The sequence below is a fragment of the Uranotaenia lowii genome, chromosome 2 (genome assembly GCF_029784155.1).
Source record: "Uranotaenia lowii strain MFRU-FL chromosome 2, ASM2978415v1, whole genome shotgun sequence".
Lineage (NCBI taxonomy): Eukaryota > Metazoa > Arthropoda > Insecta > Diptera > Culicidae > Uranotaenia > Uranotaenia lowii.
This window is the reverse complement of record NC_073692.1, coordinates 100,385,074-100,404,527: the sequence shown is the minus strand read 5'-3', so window position 1 is coordinate 100,404,527 and position 19,454 is coordinate 100,385,074. Positions and strand designations below refer to the sequence as shown.

Below are 19,454 nucleotides of genomic sequence, written 5' to 3'. Positions count from 1 at the left end.
AACATGAAAAGTTGTAAATAAACTTTAAATGGCGTCTAAAAGTACCGTCTGCACCACCGAATATTTTGCAAAAAATACCATTGTGTAGCTCAATTCATGACGCAACTTTCATCTGAAGACACCAAAGTGGGCCATTAACACCTTGAAGTGTTATGAAAGAAATAATGATAATAAATCTCTTTTTTTGCATCGAAAACAAACAATGGTCGAACAACTGCACTCACATATGGAGATAGCAAGCACTTCTAACAACATGGAAACAAAAGAACTTATCAAAGCTGGTAAAAAACACTATTTTTTCGTCCTTTTCAGACCGCCCCTACTCGCATAACAGTCCCATATGAATTTTCGTCATTTTAGGTCAACATAAGGCTTCAACATAAAAGACTAAAAAAAGAGGTTTTGTTCTAGAAATTTCGAAAAAAAAATCAATTCGTGGCTGTCCTATATGAAATATACCTGAATTACAATGTGGAATTCATGATATTTTTTTGCAAAAGTATGTTTCTTTTTCTGACAATTGCATTTTGGAGTTCAAAAATGATCAAATTTAAGTCTTAGAAAGTAGCTTGGTGAAAAAAATATATTTTGTATGGGACTGTTATGCTAGTAGATTCGAAAAAGGTTTCAAATATGGTCGATTAACAGTCCCATAATGAATAAAAATGGTGCTCTCGACCTTACCAATAACCAAATTTCGAATATTTCAGGCCTAACGATTTATTATGACAACCTAGAAACGATTTTCGTTTATGCTAAAAGTGGTGGTCACAACTTAAAAATATATTCCAAAACAGAAAAAGCTGATTGTCTCGCTTGCTTATTTTTGTATATGGGACTGTTATGAAAGAAGGGGCGGTAGATTGTTGCAGCTTAACTGACTTCATGTTATATCCAAAAATCTATTAACGTATTCGTTTATACCCAGTTTTGCACCAGGTCACAACAAGTTATGCACATTTTACTGTCATTTTTAGAAGTTTATGCGCTCAGTTTTGCATCCGTAATTCCCCAGATTTGATTTAAAATGGACGGTGGAACACTGAAGATTCGTGTGTGAGCGATCGAGGTAGCAAAACACTGACGACGAATAATGTTCGTTCTAGTATGGTAAACCTCAAAACTGGGCGAATGTAGAAAACGAATACGGTAAAAGTATCATATTTTCATCATTTTACAGCCTGGGCTGGCCATACTGAGCTCTTTGATTATTTCTACAACATTTGTGCCACTTTCTCATACTTTTTTGATCAATGGGAAAGGATTTTGGTGTCCAGTGCTTAGCTCCCGATATAAAAACTATGTAAAGCACGTCCATATTTCAATTTTTAATCACATTTTTGTGATCCCAAACACAGGGACTGAACCTTCTACTATTGTCATTGATTATGCTTCACAATGATCTTTGATCGAAAAATTAATAAGTTATATAGTATATGAACAGGTTGTAAAAGCAACATTCGCATTATTAGTTATATCACATAAACAATACGATACTCAGAATTTTGGTTTAAATTTAAAGTCAGCTTTGCTGCAAACACTCTACAAAGCACGAAAAAGTAGTGTTTTTTACCTGCTTTGGTAAGTTCTTTTGTTTCCATGTTGTTAGAAGTGCTTGCTATCTCCATATGTGAATGCAGTTGTTCGACCATTGTTTGTTTTCGATGCAAAAAAAGAGATTTATTGTCATTATTTCTTTCATAACTCTTCAAGGTGTTAATGGCCCACTTTGGTGTCTTCAGATGAAAGTTGCATCATAAATCGAGCTATACAATGGTATTTTTTGCAAAATATTCGGTGGTGCAGACGGTACTTTTAGACGCCATTTAAAGTTTATTTACAACTTTTCATGTTGAAGGTCATTATTTAATTTTTTTCAACTATTCTATTTGGAAAGCTGATAAAATTTCAAAGCATTTTGATGTGCTATTTTATAATTTCCGTTAAGAAACAACAGAGTTATGTAGCTTTGAAAAATGTTTATTTTTTATTTACAAAAAAATCTAACCGAAGCTAACTCAAAAAATAAAAATGTGAGAAATCTGAAAAAATACATGTATTTTTAAGTCGCAAAAATGAACCAAATTTTCAATTTTGGGGAAAATCTGAAGACCCCCGGCGCAAATTGTCAGATAATAAAAAAAAATCCCCAGTTGAGACTTTTTTAAGTCTCTTTTGAGTTTTTTTATGTTTCCTGTGAGTCTTTTTATGTCTCCTTTGAGACTCTTTTTGTTTCTGTTGAGACTTTTTATGTCTGATTGATTGAGACTTTTTTACGTCTCCTTTGAGACTTTTTCACTTCTTCGTTGAGTCTGTTCTACGTTCTCTTACAACGTCTCCTTGGAAACTTTTTTGAATATTACTTTGAAACTCAATAATGTCTCCCTTGAGTCTCGAGACTACTTTTCCTACAACGTCTCCTTGGAAACTTTTTTGAATATTACCTACTTTGAAACTCAATAATGTCTCCCTTGAGTCTCGAGTCTCTACGTTGAGAATATTTTATGTCTCTTTCAGACTTTTTGCTACATCTCCTTTGAGACATTTTATGTCTACTAGGAAACTTTTTGACATCTAATTTGAGACTTTTTACGTCTCATTTGATACTTTTATAACGCCTTTTTGGAGACTTTATTAAGTCTTCTTTGAGACTCTTTTAAGTCTCCTTTGAGACTATTATTACGCTCGACTCATTGTCAATCGTCTTTATACTCTTTAGAGAATGAATCCATAAAAAACTGCTGAGTAAAACGTTTGAGCTGATCTGTACGGTCTGTCGATAGCTGACTTGCTCGGTCTTCAAGGGATCTTCTAGCATTTGTCCTCGAAGCCACACAAAATCTTCATTGACGGTGGATCTTTCTTCCATGTGAGTTAGTGGTGCAATAACTGAAAAAGACATCTAAAATGGTAACACGGAGTATCAAAACTCGTCCACGTAAAATTGAAAACGTTGACCACGTTTAACATTACAACTAAATTAACCCTAAAACCAAGAAGTCATTGTAACCCAACAAATGAATGGTAGCACGATTTGTTCAATATTTCAGGGATAAATCGGGAATCAAGAAAAAACAGCAGACCTAGATGTTGTTCTAATAATTTTATTTGTCTTCACTCTTTGAAAAACAGCTACATGAATACAAACCGTATTACACCGACAATAGTTAAGAGATGTCAACGCAAGAAAAAAAACTACTCTAGCTTTTCGTAAAACAAAATACAAAACTAAATCAGAATCGAACTAGGAAAAAACTTATTGCTGAGATAATAGAACGAAAAACATCAGTTCTTAAATTTTACACATGATTTGAATTCTGTCGAAAGCGTAAATATAATATAGATTCTAAATTTAAACATAATACGCTTGAGTTCCTTCTGTTCCCTCATGCTGGAAACCAGGAAAAATTGAACGTTTGATGTAAAATTTTAATACGAAATGAGCAAACAGCCTAAAGTAACAGATGAGAATTTTTAGAAGATGTTTTATTTTTCACGAGAAAACAAAACTATGTATATATTAAAATTCTCTTGAGTTGTTCTTACCTTTCTTAAAGTTTCTTGTTAATTTTGTTTGGGTTAATATAATTCAGTGCCTCATCTGTGCCTCTCACTCTTTCTTGTTTTTTATCTTTTATAATTTCATGAATTAGTCCAACTAGTATATAAACCTTTCCTTAATTTAAAAAAATATTGTTGTTGCGAAAACACAAATGTAAAATATAGATATTTATATTTTTGTCTTATTCGAAAATTAACGATCCTGAGGCATAGCTGACGCTGGAGTCTTTTTTATCACAGCACTGATTGCTTTGGTCATACTTGAGAAACTTCAGGCTCATCCGGTAGCCACGTCGTTTGAGCTCATCCACCGACTAAAAATTAGAAAAAAAAACTGATTTACTGATTCTTGAACTTTTTCCCTAAAAGGGCAACTTACCTGAAGCAGCACTCCGATCGGGTGGCGACCGCAAATGGTGTTGTTGTACTTGCGCAAATACTCGGCGAAACTTTCCGGCTTCATCGTTTCGATCAGATCCATACCCATCTTGTCGAGGACCTCGATCCACTTGTAAATCGGTCCGTGTTGTTCCTCGTAGTAGGTGTACCGGAACCGGGCACCCCAGTGGCAGAAATCGGACGAGATGACGAAAAGATTCTGGGGGTCGGCCAGGTAGGGGGCCAAAATTTTGCCGTAGGTTTCCTCCCACTCATCGGTAATCGAGCCAACCATGATCGGGATGATCGTGAACTGATCGCGGAAGCTGTGACATTTTTTGAAAAGTTATTAGTATATGTTTGAAGGGGTTTATAACTGAATAACTTATATTAAAGATTTATTCTATTCAATCTAAATTAGCAATACACCGCCTGATACTCACTCTTCCATCACTTTGGCCACGTAGGGAAGGTGCATCTCGATGCTGTGCTCGTCTTCGTCCGTTTTCTGGTCCATCCACTTGAAGTGGCCGGTGGCTTCCAGTTCCGAGTTGATTTGTTGATCAACCTTCAGATCGTACAGGGGGGTACGACAGTAGGTAGCCGCCGAAAGTGCGCACCGGGACAGCCGCACGTGATGCGACGGGCCGAGGATGAAAACACGCTTACTAAAATGAGAAATAATTATGAATTTATCTTTATAAAAAAAAAAAAAAAAAAAAAAAACAGGAAAACTTACACCACAGCAGGACTAATTTGTCGATAGGCCCAGCCCCCGCAAGCGCCACAGTAACGGTAGCCAGCATGTCTGTTGGAAAGAAAATCAATTTAGTACTTCAAAAAACAAATTATGACAGAAATTTGAAATTACGGAGCGATGATAGCACGGGCCGGTCCGAAGGTAAGATCAGCATCATCCAACCATTTGGACAATTGGCGGTTCAGTTCGGTACCTGAAACAACAGATAAACATTATAAAACTGATGTCATTATTGAAAAAAAAACCTGAATCAAGACTAAACCTTTTTCTAGGATTTAAGAAAGGATGCTGGGTCAAGTTTTTGCGAACATACAAGAATTTATCAGCCGAAAAAAGTGGAACAAGTGAAAACTGAAAATTTGCAGTCTTTTTACGATACTATTTTTATATTTTGGTTTATCTAATAAAAGACTAAATCGACCAAAAAATAGGTGTCAACAGCAATCTGACAACACAATTTGGTGCCATACGATAGCAAAATAAGGCATAACTGAAGTTTCAATAATTTCCTCTTGATAGCAAGCGAACGCCAAAATAAGTAATTAACAGGCAGCTGTAAGCATAATTTGGTGTAGATTTTGATATAAAAGCAGTAATAGGCATTATTGAGGTATCCCTAATGTTATGGGAAAATTGTAGTGGAACCATTAATTTTGAAAAGAAAATAAGACACCCCGGCCTTTTTGAGACGAAAATTTCACACCGCGGGATAGTCAAGTGTCACGTAAAGTGAGCAACAAACAGCAGAGCTGAATCATCCTTCAAAGCCTCGTCCACACTAGGAGACAGTTGGTCTGGAATCATTCTCACTGTCTTCTATTTTCTTCAGGAGACACTGAGACGGTCTTATATTTCCAAAAACAACAACAGACCGGACTGGACTAGGGTTAAGAGAAAGTTTTTACCATCCAAATTCTCTTTATATACTTTAACTTTGTCAGCAAAATGTAGTTCAAAAGGTTTACTTTTATCATTTCTTGCTTTTGATTTGATCGATTGATTGATTTATAGGGGCTTTAAATATTTAGTTCATTCGCCTCTTCCATATCTTGCTTTTAATTATCAAGCAAGAACCATATTTATGGGGCATCTATTCAAGTATTTGTGCAGAAAAAAAAGAAAAAGGGGCATTTTAGGCGCAGAATCAACAAAAATGTTGAAAAAACTTTAAAACCGTTTCTATCGATTTGATGTTTTTGCATATGGGACAGTAGACTGAGAGTAGACTATAGAGTAGATAAGGCAAAATCTGACAAAAGTTTTGAATTGAGAAAGCTTAATTTTTTCTAAATAGATTTTAAAATAAAGAAACCAAAAATGCTGTTTAAAAATTCCCATAGTGTTACTTGAAAAAATAACAAAAATATGTACTCACCTGAATCCGTATACCAACTTCCGGCATGAGAAGCTTCTCTATAAGTCATATTGTTCAGTTATTGATGACAAAAACCTAAAATTATAATTTTTTTCAATAAAAAACAAACGTAATTTAAATGAGTTTTTTTCACAGTGCCTATCAGCCGTTCAACTTACCCACTCTACCCAAACAAGAAGGATGCACTTCACCCTAGTCTGTCTCGCTCGCACCAAATGGCTCTCCCGGAAGGGAAAGGCGTCGTAAAAAGGTGATGAATATTTTAAAAGGCTATCTTTCCAAGAATAACTCCCCAAACTTGATCGCTTTGGACGAGGCTACCGGAAGCTGCTCCAAGCGGAAACCTAGTTCGAAATGTCGACACTAACTGGACGCGTCTACTCGACGTGATTGCAAAGCGAAATTTTAACGAGGAAAAGCGAAATTTAGCAACTTGAAAAACGACCACAGCCCTCCTCGAGAGAAGAAAACTCGCGATGACAAACTGCGTGACCGATACTGGCTGCTCACTCGACGGAGCCAAACAGAAGATTGATGGCTGACTGTCTGGTTACTTTTCTCTGTCCTTTGTCTGTGAAGCTCAGGGTGCCAGGTGGTTTTGTCAAAAATCAGGACATCGCAAAGGAAAGAATCAGGATTTTTCAGGACACCTCTGAGTCCATGGAAGTATATGCAGCTCTACTTTGATTGCATAAATAAAGGCGAAATACAGGTGCCGTAAACGCACTAATTTATGCAACAGAATTGAACAGATTTTGGAATGCCTGCAGTTCATTTCGAAAAATACCATTTCAATATCATCTGAGCCTATAAGATTACCATGGGTTATACGAGTTTAACCAAGTTTTATTACATATTTATTCGAAGTTCAATAACTAATTCGATTATGATTCACATGTTATTTTGAAAAACAGAACATTTCCAAGCCAAATTTTTGAAAATCAGGACAATTCGAGAGTTCTTGAAAAATCCTGACGGTCTCTCGAAAATCAGGAAAATGGCTGAAAAATATGGACACCTGGCATCTCTGCAAGCTTTTGAGGAGGCTTGTTTCTCTTTCTTTCTGTCTCTCTCGCGTATTCTTTTTTGACATTCCTTCTTCCACCTCATTCGGAACACAGATAAACAAAGAACAGACTTTCGATATTTGAAGTGCAAATAAATAACGAAATTTTTCGAGTGAAGTAAAAGCGTGTAGAAATCCGACAGATTTTCCACTGATTTGACAGGTCGCAGGCTACGAGCTCGCACAAATGTCGCAGTCAAGAGTACGTAGTCCAAGCTAGTGCACTACGTAGAGTAAAAATGGCAAATGTATGGAAAATGCTTTTGCCTATTTTTTTTTGTTTCTGAAATTTTCATCCTTTTTGAGATTTATTCATATTTTTCCTATACACAGAGCATTTTAATGTATTTCCATAATCACGTGAGATAGTATACTTTTAGTCTTTTTTGCACTTTTGTAATTTTTGTAGTTTTTGTCAATAAAATCATAACTGTCAATTAAGTCACAAGTGAATTAAGTCATAGTTGTCATTTACGTATTTTTTTAATTTTTTTACAAAAATTAAAAATAAAATTACAAAAATATCAGAAATGACAGAAATGAAAAAAAAATCTGTGACTTTTGTCATTTCTGTGATTTGTGTAATTTATTTCAATTTTGTAATTTTTGTCATTATGTAATATTTGTCATTTTTATCAAATTTTTCATTTTTGTAATTTTTGTTTCAATTTTTTAATTTTTTTTCTTCTAATTTTGCCGTTTTTATCGTTTAAGAAACTTTTGTCATACTTGTCAATTTTGTTATTTTTGCCATTGAATATTTTGTTTATTTTTTGAAATTTTGTCATTTTTGTGTTTTTTAATGATTTTTTGTTTATTTTCAATATTGTCATGTTTGTCATTTTTATCCTTGTCATTTTTGTCGCTCTAACATTTTTTATAATTTTTTTTTAAATAATTTTTGTTATTTATTTTGTATATTCGCCCATTTTTGTCAAATTGTCTTTTTTGTCATTTTTTGCGATTTTATGAAACTAATTATTTTCGTACGTTTTGTTATTTTTGTCTTCCGTCACATTTTTGTCATTTTATGAATTTTTGAGGATTTAATTAAAAAAATATTTCCATTTTTGTTTATGTTGTGATTTTTCATGACAAAAATTTAAAAAATGACAATCATGTATGATCGTAATTTTTTTTTTATAATTCGTGTCATGTTCTATGATCTTTTCGTCATTTTTGCAATTTTTATTATTTTTGCATAGCTTTTTTTGTTACATATCTTTGTATTTTTATAATTTGGTTACTTTTGTTATATAAGTTTTTTTTTAAACGAACACACACATATAGGATGAATGAAACTTTATGTTTCTTTGTTATATTTTAGTCAAACGTCTTTCTGTTTTTTGATAAACTTTTAAGGAAAAAAGCTTATAAATAAGGGGCCGTTCAGATACCACGTGGACAAAAAAATGAGATTTTTGACCCCCTCCTCCCCCTCCGTGGACAAGCGTGGATATTTGGCAAATCCCTACCCCCCTCCCCGGATGTCCACGTGGACAGATTTGAATTTTTTTTTCTCAATCCAATTTGACAGTTATATTTTTTCATATTTTCGATGCATTTTACACTATTCATGTTTTTTTTATAATCTTTGTTTTGCTTTGCCGTATTTGCCGTTTTTATCATTCTTCATAATTTTGTTAGTTGAATTTTACCATTTTAAGTCATTAATTAGTAATTGTTTTTTTACTTTATGAATTTTTTATGTTTTTGTAATTTTTGAGTACTTTATCATTTTTTAAAAATAACTTGTTTTTTGTTGTATTTTATCACCTTTTCAGAACGTGAACACTTTTTTTCGGTGTTTGTCTAAATTAAATTGGTCCAGTTATAATGAAAACTAAAGGGTATTGTGATTTCTAACAACCGTTAACACTTGTGCCAAAATCGGATGTTTCCAAAATCAAATGTTGCCAAAATCGAATTCTTAATTATCATATTTATCACTTGCTTTCAGGTGGCTACTAATCGTTTGAACTTAAACTGGAATTCCTGGAAGCTTTGTAATTTTGATATTTTGATTTAAGCATCTTAATATTTATTCTCCTTCAGAAAATATTTTGGAAGCAAGTATGTCCACGTGGACATGGCCCAAACCCCTACCCCCCTCTCCGTGGGCAAGCGTGGACATTTACCATACACCCCCCTCCCCCTAAGTTGTCCACGTGGTATGTGAACGGCCCCTAATTCGAAAAAAGATTCCCAAATTTCTGAGACACAAACAATACAAATTTTATATTCCAAATTTCGGAGTGTAGCACCTTTTAAGTTTGACGTTTCATTTTGCGTCTTCTTTATGTGCTCTGTAAATGTGTGTGTGACACAAATGTAAACAACTTCTCTGCCGAGAGAACGACCGGAGATTTCTGGCTTTTGCTCTTTTCTCTCTGTCGTTTCGGACCTTCGCTCTCTTTTGCGCTTTCACCAATCAAGGGGTTTGTTTTGCTTGATTATCTATGCTTCTTCTCTTTTTCTCTCATTGGAAGAATCCACTTTAGTTGATGTTTCTTCTTTGAGTAGCTAGAGCGGCTTCAACCATTTTCAGTCCGTTGAGAGCCATCTATCGAGACAGTAGTTGGATCGTTTTTGTAGCAACGGTGGACACGATTTTGAAAAAGTAAAGTTTATTTTTAGTCTAGACAAATAAAAAAAAGGCGAATTAAGACGCGCGTTACTGACAATTTTGTGATTTTAAAAATATTTTCTACGATTTACTAACGAAATTATCGGTCGAACAACCTGTGGTGAGGCTAGCCGTTTTAACTTCCGCAGGATTTGGGAAGTGTGTTCCGGTTTTTTGTATGGCCGAAAATTGTACAAGTTGGTTAGGTTTGTTCTAGAAGTGTGTGCGTGAAAACAGGAATCCAGCCGGGAGGAGTTGCGAAGTCGATTCTCCGGGGCCGTTCGTTTTCCATGCCCATAGAATATTGTCTACATCGAATAAGTGCGAATGGTATTCGTTTCGATTTATGAAGAAAAAATGTGCTCAAAGAATAAAGGGTCGTCAAACTTCGAATCCTATCGAAATTCAATTGAATAAACCTCTGCCCGCTTTCAATTTTATGGTTCATAAAAGCAAAAAGTGTTAAAGAGAAGGCAGTTGAAAATTTTCCTGAAATCTTATCCCTGAAAAGGGAGCAGGTGCAGAATCCCAACCCAGGAGTATAAAAAGTATTTCTACATCAGTGTGTTAGTGCAAAGATTAAAGAAGGGCGATTCCACCCCTCCACCAGAAGTGAAGTAAAGTGGCCACTTTCTGGAAATTGATAATCCGAGTGTCTGTGTCTTTTTCGGTTTCCGAGGTCTTCAAACCAAAAGTGTGTCCCCCTCTCAGATGTGTTGCTAAGCTACTTAAAAGCGAAGAAGAACCAAAATCTCGACCCCTCCCACACAATTTTCCCCCCACTGACAAGCCACCAGGGAAATGGCCGTGGCTTGTCTGAAGACTTCGAATCTCCTGTACTCGTCATCGTCGCCTTCCGGTTCTCTACTGTCCGGTGCCAGCTCCCTCGGAGCCGCGAGCACATCCTCGGCCACAATGAACGGTGCCAGCGGAGGCCATTTGGCGGCCACCAGTCAGCTTACCCGGTCCCTGGAACGGATCCTTGAGGATGCCAACCTGAGCGGGGAGTTGAAGCTGAGCGGCCGGAAGCTGAAGGATTTTCCCAAGGCTGCCGGGAAGTTCAACCTCAGCGATACGGTTATTGCAGGTGAGTTAAACTACTTTTTATAAATATTCTTAATTTTATTACTTTAAAATTTCAACTTTCACTAATTATTTACAAATTTAAAAGTTTTGTGATTTCGTAAAATCAACGTAGACTTTTGAAAATGAAGTAGAGATGATCAGAAATTTAGGAAAAACTGTTGAGAATTTCTTAATTTATTAATTCATAACTACCTAGTTAAATTTACACAAAGTTAGTTTGAATATTAATTCTATTTTTAACTTTAAAACGACCTATTTCCTATCGATCGATTTATGAAGACTTTTCGATCCAATCGTAAATCTTGGTGCTCGCGGTCGAATGTAATCCATCTTCGGAGGATCGTAGGCTGCCGGACCAGGTCCATCAGTAGGGCGCCAGGCTCCGAAAGGCATCCTGGAGGACATCGAATAGCTTGGACTTCGCACCTTACGAACATCGTGGCCCCTAAATCCTATCATGGGCGGTAATTCGTAATCACCTGGACCGGGAGCTGGTTTAAGGAAAAAACATTCTAAGAAAAATTCCGATTTATAACTTTTTAAATTAAAATACTTACATTTGTCTTTTGGTTTTCGATTATTTTGAGTTAATTTAGTTTTATTTTCTATCTCCATTTGTTCCCTACAAAAATGTTCCTAAGCCGCTGGAAACAATTCCGTTACTGAAGCATCGTTCTGTTGTGTTTAGATTATGCGAGAACAAATTAAACCATCCGAGGTGTTAATTATTCATAATTTCATTTGAGATGATTTGCACCTTGGAGGTGTGATTTTTTCTTTCCTCCTACTATCATCCCAACCCACAATACTTCAATGGGTAAATTAGTGCGAATTCCGGTATTTTGCCTATAGTTTGTTTCGTTGAAAATGTTTGAAAGTTTATCGAGACAGATCATAAGATAACTTTCAATAATATTAACAGATTAAAAATAATAAAGAAATCCACCCAAGAGACAATCAATAAATGTGAATTTAAAAAAAAACCGTTAAATGTACATTTTTTTAAAAGGCTCGGGAAGCAATTCTAAAGTACATGCAAAGAATATTAAATTTCTTGATGAAGCCGAACTTGTTCGGTTGTGGTTGTGTTGTGAAATAAAAGCATTATATATAACGTCGTGTTGTATTTTTCCTGATGGCAAGATTAGGTCTCACTGATGCTTCAATATGTTAAAAGCTGATGGCAAACCAACACCAAAATAAAGCAATAGCTATACAAGGCATCATTTGGGTCTGATTTATTTTCAAAACAGGGGAAAAGTGAAATAATATTGCGATGGAAAATCTGGTTAATTTTAAAAATTTACATCAGCTGATTATACACAGGAAATCATCACTTCTACTCGAACGTTTTTAGAACCAGATAGTACAGAATCTTCTTGGAAATGTGACATGGAAGCTCAAATTTTTAGCAGTTGTAATCCATCAAAAGTAATCATTCGGTGGAATTAAAACTTCACACCAGATTGTGCATTTCCTTGCTGTTGATCGCTCCCCGAAAATAAAATCCCCTCAAAACGTGTTTTCATTCTTCATAGCTTCACCTAGAAAAACGACAAGAGAAGAAGAAAAATGTAAGAAAAAACGTGCTACAGACGTTAAAAATCATAAAAAAGCAGCAAACGAAAAGATTATTCTAATTATAAACTCATTGAAAGCTTAGAAAACAACCTAACATTGAACCTAATTGTACAGTCTTTCAATAAAACTAATTAATAAACTTGAAAAATTCTTTTGACTATCTTATAAGACCGGTAAAAATTTCAAATCCTTCTTTTGTCACTCGGAGTTAGATCAACGCAAGGGGTGGGGGGGGGGGGGGGGGGCAATCACAAATAATGCAAAAATTTAATAGATTGGAATAAATTGCATGAAAGCTTGTAAGCAATAAAATTGCAGACTATATCATTGCATAAAACCCATAGGTCGTGTAATTTTTTATCGAAAAGTTCAATAAAATATAGCATATAAAAGTTGATAAGACTCCCATCTTTCACAATTGGTTTTGTGATCTTGTAATCTTTCGGATATATAGATCACGACGGCCATAGCGTAACACTGCGTAATCAGGGCCGAAAATCTGACTGAGGTCCCGGATCGGATCTGAAGAGACGTGCGCTGGAAGGGAGAATCATCATCATCAGGCGCAGGAATGCAATCAGGGGTTCCATACTTGCTTGAATTCACCGGCTGGGTGTTCCACAGGGGTAAATACTCGGCCCGATCCTGTGGAACATCACATAGCTGAACTCGTAGGATTTGCGGATGATGTAGTCCTCTTGGCGAGAGGTAAAGCAGCGGAGGTAAAGCTACTTGTCACAGTAGCTATCCAGGCAGTGGAAAGCTAGATGCACTCCCAAGTGCCTGTGTTTAGCCCACCACAAAACCGAAATGGTGCTGAACACCAACCTGATCTCATCCCAAACAGGCACCATTGCAACATTATGTCCAAACGTGCAATTAAGTACCTAGGGGTGATGATAGACGACCGACTCAGCATTACGAGTCATGTCGACTACGTGTATAAAAGAGCGGCAATGGCCACGGCCGCACTCACACGGATGATGTCGAACTCCTCGGCAATCCGCAGTAGTAAAAGGAGGATACTGACAAGCGTGACCACGTCAATCTTGCGGTACGGCTGGGGAGACAATGTAACCTGCAGAGACTTAGCAGCGTTCAGCGGCTGATGTACCTGCGGGTTATCAGTGGATACCGGACCAAGTCGTCTGAAGCCGCCTGCGTAGTGGTGGGCGTCATGTCCATCTCGGTTTTGCTAGAGGAGGATGTCTATTGCTACGACAACAAAGACACGCCCAACGTACGAGATCTCGCCAGCGAGGACTCGATGTCCAACTGGCAGCAGCTGCGGGACAGCTCAGCGAGAGGAAGGTGGACCCATCGTCTGATCCCGCACATCGGGAGCTGGATCGGAAGAAGGTAAACTTCCATATGACGCAATTCCTGATTGGTCATTAGGGTGGCCCAAAATGGTACTATGTCTGAGATTTTGGGGGCTCAAGCTTAAAATGATAGCTGAGGGTGTAGGAAACAATATTTTATAAGGCGACGACTCAGAAAAATGATGTTTAGAGGTCGCACTGGTTCGATTTTGTGTGTCTCTTATATTTTTTGAATTTTCTTCATAATGTAAGTTTTAAACTAAAAATTTATTGGGACTGTTTTGGACTCTCAATTAGTATGTATGATTTTTTGAATTACGCAATACTATGAATTTTTGTAAAAAAAATATTAAAATTAACTAAAAAGTGTACTTTGGATTAAGATTTTTAATCAAAATTGAATTCAAAAGATGCGCGACGTTATGATGTGCAACTTTGCAGAAGAAAGTGTAAAGCTATGACTTGTCGTTTCAAAGTAATTCAAGTTTCACTGTGGAAAAAAGTCACAATTTTCAAATTTTTGCTAAGAATTGCCCTATATTATGATGTTGATGAGTTTCGAGCAATCTAAGAACCAAATAAACTCCTGATATCAATTTTTTTCATCCTTTTATCAATCCTTAAATCACCAGAAAGAACCATTCCAAGTTTCTAGATTTTTTATTGTGTTACCCATACTTGGGTGACGGTTTGGTGAATATGTTATGGCTACAACCACTAAATAAATTTTAAATAAAAGTCTAGAAACTAGTCATGGTTGTTTCTGCTGATTGTAGGATCGATAAAAGGATGAAAAAAAATGATATCAGGAGTTTATTTGTTTCTTAGATTGCTCGAAACTCATCAACATCATAATATAGAACAATTCTTAGCAAAAATTTGAAAATTGTGACTTTTTTCCACAGTGAAACTTGAATTACTTTGAAACGACAAATCATAGCTTTACACTTTCTTGTGCAAAATTGCACATCATAACGTCGCGCATCTTTTGAATTCAATTTTGATTAAAAATCTTAATCCAAAGTACACTTTTTTGTTAATTTTAATATTCTTTTTTACAAAAATTCATAGTATTGCGTAATTTAAAAAATCATACATACAAATTGAGAGTCCAAAACAGTCCCAATAAATTTTTAGTTTAAAACTTACATTATGAAGAAAATTCAAAAAATATTAGAGACACATGTTTGATACTTTCTCAAGATCTGAAAATGTTATTAGGACAAAAGGTCGAAAAAATGGTCTTTTTCCAAAAATCGAACCAGTGCGACCTCTAAACATCATTTTTCTGAGTCGCCGCTAAAGAAAATATTGTTTCTTACACCCTAAGCTATCATTTTAAGCTTGAGCCCCCAACATCCCAGACATAGTACAATTTCGAGCCACCTTATTGGTCATGGATGCTTCATGAAGCACCACTACCGGTTTGGACATGTGGCTTCGCCATATTGCCAAGGTTGTGGTGACGTAGAGGAAACACCCGAACATGTGGTGTTTGCCTGCAGAGGAGCTGGAGTCAACGGCAGTTCGCGAACGGTGTAGAATGACTCCATCGACGGGAAGCATCTAAGTAATGTGCGTCCAATCCCTTGATCGAAGCTACAAAGATAAGGCATCATCTTCTGCGTAGCGGAGGTCAGGGGTGCGCCGCGAACGTGTGTAGATATTCTCCACGCCGGGGAGTATCCGAGTAGTGGCGCTTCCTCAGGGGGAAACTGCGGGGATAAGACTATACCTTCCTCGTAGCGGACTTCGCAGGAAGAGGGTTAACCACTTTCGGGGGATACCTACGGGTAGAAAGGTTCTCAATGCCGGGCGAGCCTCTCGAGTCGGTGTAAGATGATGTCACTGTTGGGAAACATCCGAGTCGTAGCGTTCCAAGTCTCGAATGTGTGCCGTGACAGGCGCGAGTCCATATAAGCTGCTCGCGATCTGGCACACGACGATAACCAGCCAAAGGGATAAAGGAGACCGGACAACGGTCGGAGTAGACTGACCCCACCGACGAGGGGCTGTCGAGTAGTGTGCATGCGATCCCACGGTTTGAAGCTGCAAAGATAAGGCAACATCTTCTGCGTAGCGGATGCCGTGAGTGTGTCGTGATCGTGCGTAGGACGCTCCACCTTCGGGGGTTATCCGAGTAGGGCGGTTTCCAACGACCGAAGCTGCGGGGATAAGACTTGACCTTCTTCGCAGTGGAAAAGGGTTATTCCACGATCAGGGAATACCCACGGGTAGAGTGGCTCTCGACGCCGGGTGAGCCATTCGAGTCGTAGTAGGATGACGTCTTCGTCGGGAATCATCCGAGTCGCTGCGTTAAGTCCCGTGCGTGTGCTGTGACAGGCGCTAGTCTAGGATAAACGGCCCTCGATCGGGGCACGACGAGCAAGGTGGCAAACCTCGAATCCTGGAGATAAGAGGTCGGGCTTCGAGCCGTTAGAGGAGAGGTCAAGCCTCGAATCTTCAGGAGGAGAGGTTTGTGTGGTCAACCCCGAGTCTTTATGATAAGGGGTCGGGTCTCGAGTCGCTAGAGGAGAAATTGGGCCTTGAATCGTGCAGAGGAGAGGCCAACCTAGAATCGATGCGAGGAGGGGTCAGATCTCGAGTCTTTTGAGTAGAGGTCAGGCCTCGAGTCGCGAAGAGGAGAGGTTTGTGTGAGAATCTCGAGCCATTATTGCGAGGAGATGTCAGTTCTCAAGTCGCTAGAGGAGAGTTCGGACGTCGAATCGTAAGGATGAGAGGTTTTGCTGAAAGTGGTCTCGTCAATGAGTATTGCCTTGGAGCGCACTAGCGCGAATAGACCTCCCACTATTGAAGAATAGTGTGTTAAACAGTTCGAGGTGGGAACCAGGTTTGCGGCCCCAGGAGTATATCATGAGCCTTCTCATTGTACCCATGGACCCAGAGTAGCAAACTGGGGGAACGCAGTGGCACGCCGTGCCTTGGAATACAATCCGTAAAACGGGATTTACCACCTGGGTGATCAACTAATAAAAAAGGCTGGAGAACCCCCTTGCCGCAATGAACTCAGAGCCGGGACGACTGATGACGCTGGCTGGAATCAGCGCGACTGAGTCGAAGGACTCAGGGGTCTCCGAAGTGCAAAAACCCCGGTAAATATAATTGGAGATGCTCTCGTTGAGCGGGCTGTTTTCGAAGTGATACTGGCTGGAGTCAGCACTATTGGTACGACTGGAAACCGAAAAAGCGTCACGTGATGGGGAAGTTTCAAAGAACAACTTACACTTGCCTGTAGATGTAGGCTGGAGAAGTTCGTCGCCGCAATCGAAGTCAGGGCCGGGACGACTGATTGCCACAATAATGAACATACAGGGATGAAATACAAAATACCCTATCTTCACTGTTAACCATCCGGAGTCAGCATCTGTAATCGATGCCAGTCAAGGTTCTGGTCATTAATCTCGAATTTAAAGAAGAATCAATAAATTTTTGTGTTATGGTTACCTTTGAATGGCGTCAATTTAAAAGTGATGAATGGAAGAAGAAACAGAAGATAAAGTTACTTTTTTTTTTTAACAAATCTTCAAAAGGTAACGAATTCTTAACACGATTGTTGTTAAATTCATTGGTTTAGATCAGGGCCGTAGGAAGAAACGACTCATGGGGGGGGTTTTATGACTGATTTTTACCTATGATTTTTTTTCCCAACAATTCACGAATACAAAAAAAAATCAAAACAAATTATGTTTGTATCTATACACAGCAAATTTTTTATTGCTGGAAACCAGCAAAATTTTGCTGGTTTTTGTCCCGCTGACTTTCCAGCAAAATTTCCAGCAATTTGAATTGCTGGAAAAACCAGCAAACATTAGTGCTGTATTCCAGCAATTCAAATTGCTGGAAATCAGCAATCCAGATTGCTGGAAGCCAGCAATTTTTTTCAAAACATTCGGCTGTATTTGGTATCAAATTTATGTTTCAATTCGAAATTATGTATTGAATACTGGCTGTACCTATAATGACCAATAAATAAGAGTTATTCCATTTTTTCAATTATGTGGTATTTATTACCAAAATTATACATTTTTTTAATATACCAGCACCGGTTCTGCTCTGGGGTGGAAGCTTTGTGCCAAAGTGTTGACCACCTGAAATAAAGTTTTGATTAGTATCTTTCATAAAACATCTACCTATCCAATGAAAACTCACCCTTGACTTGATGTCTGCAGACCATGGTTGCTATAATATAGAGGAAAATAAGAATAATTGATTAATCTATTCAAAGTTCGTGAAATAAATTCTCACCTTTTTCCGCGTACGAAAACAAACCGACTCCAATTTGACAACTCGATTGCTGATTTTCCAGCAAACTAGATCAGTTGCTGGAAAGTCCAGCAATTTGAAATTCGATTACTGGGTTTTCAGCAAAAATGACAAGAACACAACCGAATGCTGAAAAATCCAGCAATCAGAAAACCGATTGCTGGTTTCCAGCAAAAAATTGGATTGCTGAACATTTCCAGCAATTTTTTTTGATGGAAATCGATGCAAAAATTTACTGTGTATGATAATGAATTTTTAAGTACTCATTAATAGTTTTCATATTAAATTGTAACTTTAGAAAAGTTGTTCTTAGCCTAAGAGGTGAGCTTAATTTTTATAATGAAACTTTTAGCAACAAAATATGGAATTTGTTTTCAACGATGGTTAAAATTTTTGAATTTGTTCAAGAGTCTGGTAGATCAAAGTTATTTGATTTGAGCATAAAATAAGTTCTTTTTAGGGAAGCTTTCAATTTCTTTTTAAAAAATATACTATACTCAAATCAAACATGCTCAATCTTCCAAATTCTTTTGCAAGTTCCAAGATTCTAACCTTCGATGAAAAAAAATAAAATTTTCCCAAGAGACAGTAAGAGATAAAAAATATCGGGATTAAATTTGCTTGATGTAAACTTGATCTAAATTTATGATTTTATTGTGAAATTTGGCTTAAAAAACTGCAATATCAATAATGTTATACAATTCACCGAGAAAAAAATAGGATTTGGTGCAGATATTTTAGGTAAAGATCGGGTACATATTTCTTATACAGCGAATATTTTTCATAAAGAATCAATTCCATATTGAAAATCGTAAGGATGATTTTTTTAAAAATATAATTTAGGATATTTTGCATAAAACAAAGCTTAGCAAATTAACTCAAATTCTACTTTATATTTATGATCTTTTCCGATTGATGATTCTCGGCGATCATTCGTAAAAAAAAGGAAAAAAAGGATCATTAGTAAGTGCTGTGATCAAGATAAAAAAAAACGTTATATTTGTGATTTTATGATGAAAAACGCATTTACAAGCTTAATCTTTTTCTGAATTCTAAACCTGAATTCTGAACCTGACTTCAAAAACTGAACTTTGAATCTTTTTCCGAATTTCTATACGATTTCTGAAATGTGCAAAAAGTACTTTTTCCGAATCTTAATTCCAGATAAGAATTTTATGAGCCAAGTTTTAGAGCCTGCAATCATGAATCTATTATTTCAAATCTGAGTTCTGATTTAATCCTAATTCATCATTTTAATGATTTTTTTTAATCTGTTTTGTTAATCTGAATTAGAATGTAAATTTCAAATTCTGAATCTGAATCTAAGTTTTCAATTTTGGATCACCACTTAAGGAGCTTTAAATGTTTAAATTTGGTGTTAGAATAAAGTTTAAAAACTTCGAATTTGAATAAAA

At 36.9% G+C, this 19,454-nt stretch overlaps 2 protein-coding genes across 5 annotated transcripts in view; one reads left to right on the top strand and one right to left on the bottom strand.

Annotated features, from left to right (window-relative positions):
• Window positions 1-3,084: 3,084 nt before the first annotated feature.
• LOC129745873 (protein MEMO1-like) lies at window positions 3,085-6,620 on the bottom strand. The gene is made up of 7 exons (XM_055739243.1): window positions 6,233-6,620; window positions 6,075-6,149; window positions 4,811-4,892; window positions 4,679-4,747; window positions 4,383-4,607; window positions 3,941-4,265; window positions 3,085-3,875 (listed from the first exon to the last, which is right to left on the bottom strand). Exons 2-7 carry the CDS (start codon window positions 6,121-6,123, stop codon window positions 3,744-3,746), a joined length of 882 nt encoding a protein of 293 aa, XP_055595218.1. The 5' UTR covers window positions 6,124-6,149; window positions 6,233-6,620; the 3' UTR covers window positions 3,085-3,743.
• Window positions 6,621-9,701: 3,081 nt separating this feature from the next.
• Window positions 9,702-19,454, top strand: part of LOC129748792 (leucine-rich repeat and calponin homology domain-containing protein-like) — a 234,464-nt gene continuing 224,711 nt past the window's right edge. For all 4 annotated transcript variants that reach the window (XM_055743545.1, XM_055743544.1, XM_055743542.1 and 1 more), the window contains exon 1: window positions 9,702-10,853. In XM_055743545.1, the coding sequence (XP_055599520.1) occupies window positions 10,568-10,853 (286 nt within the window). In that variant the 5' untranslated portion in view covers window positions 9,702-10,567. The remainder of the gene's footprint in view (window positions 10,854-19,454) is intronic.

Excerpts from the sequence above, each read along its gene's own strand:
- LOC129745873 (XM_055739243.1), bottom strand. The coding sequence starts at position 6,123 with ATGACTTATAGAGAAGCTTCTCATGCCGGAAGTTGGTATACGGATTCA. Across the intron at positions 4,893-6,074 it reads AAGTTGGTATACGGATTCAG|GTACCGAACTGAACCGCCAA; the intron begins GTGAGTACATAT and ends CTGTTGTTTCAG. Across the intron at positions 4,266-4,382 it reads GTGGCCAAAGTGATGGAAGA|CTTCCGCGATCAGTTCACGA; the intron begins GTGAGTATCAGG and ends AAAATGTCACAG.